An 11046-nucleotide genomic window follows, 5' to 3' on the forward strand; every position below is an offset into this window, starting at 1 on the left:
ATCTCTGATCCTCTCGATAGAATACCCGGTTCTCCCCCACTCAGGGTTCGAACCATCACCAATTGGCGCACCAAAAATCTATTCCACAGACTGTTTCCACCAGGGACATCACACTTACTCTTGGAAGGTACTACGCAATGCTCAGTGGTCTCCCCGATAGAGACCCCGCAACTCCAAATACCCCGAATCTCAGATGAAATCCTCAGAAACTTCTCATCATGATTGCCTCTAATCATACAAAATCTCATACCATCCCATTACCGGACATCTCAACTGTCCAGTAGTAACTCTGACTCTTAATCTGAAATAATGAACTATCATACTCCTCATTCTCGACTCCTCAACCAACGTTCCATCACGTGGGTTGTAATAAGAGCGGAGACCTCATTACCACACTCGATACCCATCATAGACAATAAGAGCCACTGTCCCAATATCCTCTTCTTGATCGTCTGCCTCTGCAGCTAATACATGCCCCACTATGCTCAAATAGGGTGTATCCTTGTCCTTAACCATCTCAGTCCCCACGGACAACCTGCTCATGCTCTAACATTACCTCTCGGCAGACATACTACCCAAATACTCTGATGGAAGGTCGCCATCAATGCTAACCCGCAGGGTTTTACCCCCAAGCTCAGAAACCGAAATCTCAACACCTCTTATGTTTCCCACAGGTAACGGAAATTATACCACCCAGGTCACAGAAGGTGACATCTCTATTATCGGCTGATTGCTCAACTCATACCGCAACCCTCCATAAACGTCATCTCTACTCATCCCTGAGTCTTGCGACTTCATCTGACATCTTACCAAAAATACATTGGAATCATCTCGACTTCCCTCACAAGGGATGCTTCGTTGAAACTCGTTCAACATGGACCTCTGGCCCCATACTCCTTCACATCTGATCTCAGACTAACCAATCACAACAGAATAACTGGTAAACCAGAAGCACTAACCGCCACGAGTCATGGTACTCAAACCATGTGGCCACCTCTCGATCTGCTATGAATTATGGTACCCAAACCGTGTTCTCTCTTTTACCAATCTGCTACAAATCATGGTACTCGAACCATGTTCTCTCTTCCCAACCCGCTACGAATCATGGTACTCGAACCATGTTCTCTCTTCTCAATCTGCTACGAATCATGGTACTCGAACCATGTTCTCTCTTCCCAACCCGCTACGAATCATGGTACTCGAACCATGTTCTCTCTTCTCAATCCACTATGAATCATGATACTCGAACCATGACATCACCTTTTGATCTGCTACAAATCACGGTACTCGAACCATGAAATCACCTCTCGATCTGCTACAAATCATGGTACTCGAACCATGAAATCACCTCTCGATTTGCTACAAATCATGGTACTCGAACCATGACATCACCTCTCGATCTGCTACACATCATGGTACTCGAACCATGAAATCACCTCTCGATCTGCTACAAATCATGGTACTCGAACCATGAAATCACCTCTCGATATGCTACAAATCATGGTACTCGACCCATGAAATCACCTCTCGATCTGCTACTTAAAACCTCCGGAATGTTCCCTATATCGAGTATGGGTCCTCTGCTTTCAGTAGTACGGGCCCATACTACCTGCCACATCTACCCATACTTTCTACACGGACCATCCCCGAGCTCCTAAGTAGCTGCTCAACCTTCTCGATCACCAATCCCGTCACGCGTGTTCGCTCCTCTGTGAAATGCTCTACTCTGTCAGCGTACTCATCTGACTAGGGTCACCCTTTCCTAGGCTCTTCCTAGGCTCTCACACTTCTCCGCCATCAGCTGCTGAAGAACTCCTTATGATGCCAGCCATCTACCTCCTGAATATCGTCATATTCACTTAGTAGCTGACTCTCATCACCAAGAGTTCCACAAAGCATGAAGCAGGCAGCATTCGAGGCATCAAATAATCTCTACCAACATGTAAAACCACTCTAGGTTATTACCCACTTGCTCTCCTCATACTCAAAGGATATCACCGAACTCAAGCAACTTTACCCCACGCGGGCATCTGACTACTCTCTCAGTAGACTCCTCAAATGCTCATCTAGGTATCTCTCCTAGATTACTCCTCTACTCAAATCCCTCTCTAAAAGGATTCCTGCTGGATACTCTTACTCAACACATACTCGAAAGCACATCACATATAACTGCACTCCTAGGCTAAGGCATCACAAATCAGGCCACTCTAGTCCTAAAGTATGAAATACCTAGCCTATCTCTAGCATGCATAATATCTCATAATACAAAAGTAAGGGTATTTTGGGAAATCACCATTCGGGCCCTGGCTGATTGTACATACTGCTCCAACTCGTTGTCTCTTAAACTCTTTCACATTTTATAAAAATTATCTTTTTCGAAAATTCTTCTCAAATCCTCAGTTTGAGTCTGAACGTACCCGAAGGTGCATCCGAATCCCTCAAACCAAGGCTCTGATACCAACTTGTAACAACATAAATTTTCAAACAACTTTTTCATTTTTAAAACACATAAAATATCTCATATAAATCATCTCAGAACTCAAGTGTATCAAATGTTATCACGGTAAAACATATCCCAGAATCTCAAATACAAAATCCTCTATCAGTGTGTACAAATCATATCGGTGCCTTCCCGCGATCCTCTGAGGTACCTGAAACACATATCACCTAACACGGTAAGCACGAAGCTTAGTGAGTTCCCCAATTATAGTATATTATACTTATAATATATTAATAAAACACATATGATTTCTCAATTAATATATTATACTTATAATATATTAATAAAACACAAATAACATCTTTCTCAAATATCCATCCTATCAAATTGTTCTGATGAATGCAACCCAAAATGGACCATGCTACTATCGGGTCAAGTACATACCAATTATAGTTATGGGCTTAGACATCTAATCCAACATATTGTATGGTATGTGGTATGATGGGGGAACTCACTAAGCTTTGTGCTTACGATTTTCAATTTTGGTTTCAGGTACTTCGTCTTCGAAGGGAAAGGAGTCGGCATGATGGCAGCGCATTACACATGATTTTCCGCACATGAGATTCTTGGGATTTGTACTCTGACATTATTATCCTATGACATGTTTTTGAGATATATGACTTATGGGTTTTTTTGATATGAGATAACATTGATGATGTTTACAGTAATCTCTTTTATGAATTATTAAATTAAAAATGAAAATTTTGGTCTTGAATTTTGGGATGTTACAAGTTTGGACACCTAGTATGGGTCGGATCTGATTATTGATGGATGATTAACTTGTGATTGATATAGTGGGGATTCTTGCGGGCCAGCAGTCGTAGATTCTTTCTGTGAGATTCGGCAGTGCGATGTGAGTGCCCTCACTATGTTTAGTGGATGATTAACATGTGTTATGTGTTATATGTGTAACAACATAAATTTTCAAACAACTTTTTCATTTTTAAAACACATAAAATATCTCATATAAATCATCTCAGAACTCAAGTGTATCAAATGTTATCACGGTAAAACATATCCCAGAATCTCAAATACAAAATCCTCTGTCAGTGTGTACAAATCATGTCGGTGCCTTCCCACGATCCTCTGAGGTACCTGAAACACATATCACCTAACACGGTAAGCACGAAGCTTAGTGAGTTCCCCAAAATACCACATACAGCACATAAGCCACTCAAGGCTACAACTCGGTATGACCCTCTGGTCAATGTGTCTCAGCGGGACCCTCCAGTCCCGTAGCTCGTTGGACCCTCCGGTCCGGTCTAGCTCGTTGGACCCTCCGGTCCGGTCTAAATCGTTGGACCCTCCGGTCCGGTCTGATGGAGGACCCTCTGGCCTCATAAGTCGTTGGACCATCTGGTCCGGTCTATATAACACATAGCATACATATATCATAATGCACATAATCTCAACATACACATAACGCATAAGACCCTCCGGTCTGCACATAGATACCACTCTAGGTAATGTGTAGTGAGAAGACTCACCTCGTATGATGTCTAGTATACTCTCGTTCTCGATATCCCCGATCTAGCCTCCTCCTATTAAAATGATAATATCTCTAATCAATACTCTCTTTATGTTCTCATCTCTAAAGAATGGGTAGAAGACCATTCTACCCCTCCATGGCCTCTCTTGAATCAGTTTGACCAAACCCTGAGGTCAACTGAAGTCAACTCCAGTCAACGGTCCAACTTTGACCAGACTCATCGAGTGCACTCGGGTGACTCGGCGAGTCCATGCGTGTCCTCTAAGTCCTCCTAAGGCCTCACTCGACTCGTCGAGTTAACCTTTCACTCGACGGGTTACCACCGATCACGAATCGCGGGACAACCCGATCCGACTCGTCGAGTCCTCTCATGGACTCGGCGAGTTTTGTCCATGGCAACACTCATTTGACCTTCTGAGGTCAGATCTGTTTCTCTAACTTATAGATCTGGCCTTCTAGCACCCAAAAGTCACGTAAAGGTTCAACCTTTATGTCCATACACAACACAACAAGCTCTATTTGATGAAATAACCCTCAAAATGGTAACCTAGACCCAAAACTCTTATGGGACTGCATAAAGCTGGAAGATTGGGACTCTCTGGATCTCTCAAGGTCCATATATAATGTCTATGCGTCAAAGGACTCTACATGCTCCATAATCTCTACGAAAAATGGGTAAAGAAACCCTAGATTCATGAGATCTACTTTATACACGAAAATAGGCATGGATTCATACCTCAAACAACAACCTTTGAAGAAGTGATAGTAGATCTCAGCTCCTCAATCAGCCTAGCTTGAATCCCCTCCTTCCTTCTTGCAAGAATGCATTAATGGTGATGTAATTAACTCCTTCTCTCACTCTCTATGCTCTCTGGTTCGTTAGGGTCTCTCAAGTGTGTGTGTGGCCGCAAATGAAGGCCATAAGGGCCTTTAAATAGGTCACAAACCTGGGCAATTAGGGTTTCTCTGCCCAGCACCTACTCGGCGATTCCCTCATCTGACTCGTCGAGTCCACTCATTAAATCCACGCGAGCAACTCGATTTGACTCGGCGAGTTGGTCCCTCAACTCGTCGAGTCCCTCCTTCAATCTCAAGATTAACATACACAGTAATGTTCCTGAAAATCCGGATGTTACAATATGTTTACCGAGCAGAGCTCGATGCTAGGCGGGGCATGAAGAGTATATTGTATGCTAGTTAGCCGTATGTGTTTTGTGATTACCGGGCGGGGCTCGATGCCGGGCAAAGCCCAGTAGCTGCATTGTATGTTATTGTTTATGATTTTTGTATGTGTTAGTATGGTTATGTGACATATGTTTATGAGTATATTGGGCGGGGCCTAGAAATAACATATATGTATACCGAGCGGAGCTCGATGCCGGGCGGGGCCCGAAGCCGAGTGGGAACTTGATACCGGTCGGGGCCTAGTATGTGATTTATTATGTATGGTATGTGGTATCTTGGGGAACTCACTAAGTTTTGTGCTTACAGTTTTCAGTTTATGTTTCAGGTACTTCGGTTTTCAAATGGAAGAGCTCGGGATGATTGCAGAGCACACACCACATGTTTCCGCATTCTGTGATTTACTCTGATAACGACGATGTATTAATATAGCTTTGATTACCTTGGTTTATGAAAATGAGATGATGTACTATTTAGTAATTTAAAAATGAAAAGTTTATGGGTCTTGTTTTTGGGACGTTACAACTTCCCTTTAACGGACCACCTCACAGTCAATCTTCATCGGTCGAGGCCTAGATCAATGCTTCTCTTTAACCTAACATAACCACCACACTGTCAGTCTTCATTGGTTTCTTCGCTTTTATCTTCTTCTCAATCGCTATTTTCGTGTGTTTTTAGTCGTAGTTCCGGTATATGTTTATATAGAGTTTGAATGTTTAAGAGTGGTGGTTTTTATTTGTGTTTTAATTGAGTTTGGTAAAAAAAATTGGGAAAAATAATTTAATTGGGGTGGATAGGTGTTGATTTATTTTTTATTTTCAATAAATTATCTTAGGGAAGTGACCAAAAAAGTTGATATATGAGGTAATAGCGGAGACTTGAAAATATAATGTCGGAAGTGATGGTGGACAGTAATGGAGGGAGACTCGAAAATATAATGTCGGAAGTGATGGTGGACAGTAATGGAGGGAGACGGGAGATAGGGTGGGTGGGATTGTGTGTGGTAAAACCTTTATAATTAAATTTAATGATTTTTAAATTTTTAAATAAGTTTTAAAAAAATTAAATTAAATTAAAAATGATAAAATAGTCATTTTATCATTTTTAATAGTAATTTTACATGTTTATAAAATTGAAACCATAAAGACCATTCACATAAAAATGGAGATTCACAACGACTTTTGTTACACCATATGAATCAATAGTTATACATCCCCCCCCCCACCCCCCCTCTTCTTCAACTTCACACCATTTGTTCTTTATTCTCATCACGATATCTTCTCTCTCTCTCTCTCTCTCTCTCTCTCTCTCTCCTTACCTCTGTGGTCTTCTCTCTTCTTCATCTTCTCCCTCTGATGAAGTTGAAGAACCCTAAGCAGGGGTAAAAACATCATTACCACCCTTCCTCTTCTCCCCTCCCCTTAAACTCGAGAACACATTTATCCTTTCCTCATTCTCCTTCCATCTCATTCCCTTTCTTTCCCCTCCTCTCCCTTCCCTTCGCCCTCGTTAAAAAATAATCTTGAGAACACGATGTTAATCTTACGTATCCCTCCCTCATTTTCTAAAGTAGCGTTCTTCTTAGAGCATTTTATATATCATGTTTCATTAATTTTTATTTAGCCAAAGTTATTGTTACAATCACTTAACATTTTCAAAAGAAATTTAACTACTCTAATCTTATTTATCGTAAGTTATATAAAGTCCCCTCATATAACGTTACACATAAAGAAGATTAACTACTTGTAACACCCGGATTTCCAGGTATATTATTTTAATTATTTATTTTTGAGAATCATTGATCTACTCGACGAGTCGGTGCTATAACTCGTCGAGTAGAAGCGGGGTGGCCACGTAAGTTTAATGAACTACTCGACGAGTCCAAGAGTAGACTCGCCGAGTAGGCGTTGTGGGTGAAAACCCTAAATCCTCGGGCCTGTGCCCTATTTAAGGAACCGTATGGCCCTCATTTGCGGCTACCAGTCCAGAGAGAGAAACCCTAGTGAGCTTGAGCGTGTCGTGTGAGGAGAAGGGTTATTTTAATCCTTGTTGGTGTGGTTTTTGCAAAGAAGAAGGAGATTCCAGCAAAAGAAGGTCAAGGGGGTTGCTATTCTGTGGTTTCAAGTAAGGAAACTCCATCTCTGAGGTATTAAATCGAACCCTTCTTATGTTTTGGTGTAGAACCCTTGAATCTAGGGTTTTCTCTATCCTTTTTTGGCTTGGATATGATGCTTATGATGTCCCTTTGAGTGTTAAACTCTGGATATGGACCTTGAGAGGTCCAGAGAGCCCTAACCTCCCTGCTTTATGCTACTCCATTAGAGATATGAACCTAGGTTGCCATTTTACAAGCTATTTCACCAAAAGAAGCCGTATGTTGGTTGCATGAGTATAAAGGTTGAACCTTTCCGTGATTATTGTGTATGGGAAGGTCAGATCTATAGGTTAGAGAAACAGATCTGACCTCAGAAGGTCGTTTGAGCATTCTCATGGAAGAAACTCGCCGAGTCCATGAGCGGACTCGATGAGTCGGATCGTGTTGCACCACGGTTCGTGTTCATGGGTAACCCGTCGGAGAAAGGTTGACTCGACGAGTCGAGTGAGGCCTTGAAGGATTCAGAGGACACGCATGGACTCGCCGAGTCACCTGAGTGCACTCGACGAGTCTGGTCAAAGTTTAACCGTTGACTGGGGTTGACTTTTAGGGTTTTGGTCAAACTGGTTCAAGAAAGGACAGGGAGGGGTAGAATGGTCTTCTACCCATTCTTTAGGAATAAGGACAAGAGTAAGTATTGATTAGAGATGTTATTATGTTGATAGGAGGAAGCTAGATCGGGTTATCGAGCAAGAGAGATTATCTGACATCGTACGAGGTGAGTCTTCTCACTATACTTTACCTGGAATGGTAACTATGAGTGACCGGAAGGTCTTATGTTTATGAGTTATGAAATGTGTGACCGGAAGGTCTTATGTGCTAGGACGAGTACATGATATATGTTCCTATGTGATATGTATATGTTATGTATGTTATGAGTAGCATGGTATGGACCGGAAGGTCAGTGTGATATGGACCGGAAGGTCAACATGGTATGGACCGGAAGGTCAACATGGTATGGACCGGAAGGTCGACAGAGTAGGATCGGAAGGTCGATGGAGTAGGACCGGAAGGTCTACTCCAAGAATGGGACCGGAAGGCCCCTGAGACACATTTACCGGAAGGTCTAGTAGAGTTATAGCCTCGAGTGGCTAGTTGTATGTGCATGGTATTTTGGAGAACTCACTAAACATTTATGCTTACCGTTTATGTGATATGTGTTTCAGGTACCAGCGAGGATCGCAGGAAGGCGCCGACATGATTTGTACACACTGATGGAGTTTTATGTATTGAGATCTTGGGATTGTTTTATTTGGATGACATATGTTACACTGGGTTTTGATGTATGAAATTATGTTTTAAAAACGAAAAATTATTTTGGAAATTTACGTTGTTACACTACTCTAACCTTATCTATCGTAAGTTATATAAAATCCCCTCGTATAGAGTGATTTTTTAAAACACATTTTATATAACTTGATATTTTTCAAATACATCTCATATAATTCAACATTTTTAAGCATACGTCATAGATAGACGGGGTGTGCGATGGATCTCCGATGGCGCTCATGTGTTGGATCTCGGTTGTTCTTCATCTTTATGGGTTCACGATGAGAGATGCGGTGGAGAGTAGGTTTATGACAGTGGACAACTATATAGATTAGGATTGTGTTCTTTGTGGGTTACTTGTTGGTTTAAGAAGAAAAAGAATGAATGATGACCATGAGAGAGAGAGAGAGAGAGAGAGAGAGAGAGAGAGGCCATACTTTATTTTTTATTTATTCAAATAATAAGATAATGTTAAAAAATGTAAAAAGAAAAAGGATAAATCAATATTTTCACCATAAAAAAAATTCATATTATAAACCTTTCATGCAAATTGAAAATATTTTGGATATGATTCACAGTTCTTTGCAAAGACCTTTGCACTTTACTCAAAAAAAAAAAAAAAAAAAAAAAAAAAAAAAAAGGGTTAATGCTTTAATTTAATGTCCACTTAAAAACATGTAGAAGGTCACCAGAGTAAATTTAAATGCAATAGTAACATTTTAAACTTAAAATAATTGTTTCTTAACAAAACGATAGTGGGTGTTTTTGGTATGATCTTATTGACCTTTAAAACACATGAACTCTCTCTGATTTGAAGTTCCGGAGCTTAAGGAAGCTTGGACGATAAGCGATTCCAGTGAAACATGGGTCAAAAAAATCCGAGTTTGCAATTGTTCCCTTCTCAAAAGAACACGCCAACAATTTGTCTTCATAATAAACCATCAAAATTGTTCCATCATTTAAACGTTCAATCAGACACACAGGTTCCCACATCAACCAATCTAAAGCAGGGCTAACACCTTCCTTGATCATCACCTCTCTATGCCAAGATTCCTTGATCCCATATTCCCTCATCACCCACAGCGTGAATTGAGACTCAAAGGTATCAGATTGACATAAACAACCTTTAAGAACTGCCAAACTTAGGAAATGGTGACTTCCTTGTATAGTTTCAACAGGAGGAGATGGGAACAACTTAAATGTCTCGTTATCCAAATCAAAAGCAAAAAGTTTTTCAGGGGAATCTTTGCCAAACACAGACCAATGAACATGGCCATTGAAAAATAGCCCAAAGAAACCTCCAATCGTGTAAGGGACATGACCAAGACTTCTCCATTTACCCATGCCAAGGGTGTAAACTTCAGCTTCTCTGATCCGAGATGTGGATGTAGTCCCTTGGAAGATCCGTATCACTTTGTATTCTCGTGTCCTTGAACAGACTCCAAAACCATGCTCGATTCCCCCATAACCTTGTTTATGGTAATGTTGTGTGGGGAGGATCATATATTCCCTCCATCACTGGATTGCATATGAAATAGTTATCAGAGTTAAGTCCATTCCACAGGCAGAGCAAACCATTGACCGAGCCCACAACAAGTATTTGAGCGTCTTGGAAAATGGGTGCAAGATTAAGGTCAAGACTCATGGCAGGGTCATGCTGTAAATTGTGGTGATTGACTTTGTTTTCAAGCTCCACCCACTTCAAAATACCTGCTCTCTCGTTAATTTCAGAACTATGATGAATCATAAGGCTTGCAGGTGATCTTGAGAGGTGAAGATTGGCAAAGTAAGAGTCGGAAACGAGATCCAGCCACTTCTTGCATACACACTTGCATTGGATGATTGTCTTCACAGGAAGTCTTGACAGAATGTCGGACATGACAGGTACTGGTAAGTCTTCCATTGATATGACCTGTTAACAAACCCTAATTAGAATTCCTAATTCACAAATTAAGAAACCCTAACAAAAATGATACTGGTAGCAGAATGCTACTAACCAAAAACTGTCCGTAAAACAAATTACTTTAAAAAAAAAACATTACAAATCAAAAAATGGTTGACAATCAATAAGTAGCAAATAGAATCTCAATTAACAATATAACTTTCCTACTGATAAATAATCATCATCATCATCTAAAACGAGTATTACTTAAAAATATTTTCAAGAGAGATCAGGAGGCGAGACTCGAGAAAAAAAACTGATAAAGAGAGACCACTCACCAAGATCGAAATCGAAACCGTGAGACTACAAAAGAAGCGGCAGGACTCCTCAGTTTTGTTTCAGAGATACGATGGGCGGGACTTTAAAAGAGGGGAGGGGGCGCTCAAAAATAAAAATTGGGGGCGGGATACCTTTTTCATTTGATAAAAATTTAATGTTAAATTTTGACAAAATTGTAGTTAGGTAATTTGGTTTACTATTTCTTGGATAGGATGATAGATCCAACACAT

General features: G+C 40.8%; 1 protein-coding gene across 1 annotated transcript; it reads right to left on the reverse strand.

Moving 5' to 3' along the window:
• Positions 1-9167: 9167 nt before the first annotated feature.
• Positions 9168-10498, reverse strand: LOC145140064 (F-box protein At3g07870-like). Its single transcript, XM_079073677.1, has 3 exons — positions 10171-10498; positions 9397-10064; positions 9168-9194 (listed from the first exon to the last, which is right to left on the reverse strand). The coding sequence occupies exons 1-3, from the start codon at positions 10496-10498 to the stop codon at positions 9168-9170; spliced, it is 1023 nt and encodes a 340-aa protein (XP_078929803.1).
• Positions 10499-11046: the final 548 nt, after the last annotated feature.

The sequence above is a fragment of the Lactuca virosa genome, chromosome 9 (assembly GCF_052849685.1).
Source record: "Lactuca virosa cultivar CGN04683 chromosome 9, Lactuca_virosa_CGN04683_v6, whole genome shotgun sequence".
Lineage (NCBI taxonomy): Eukaryota > Viridiplantae > Streptophyta > Magnoliopsida > Asterales > Asteraceae > Lactuca > Lactuca virosa.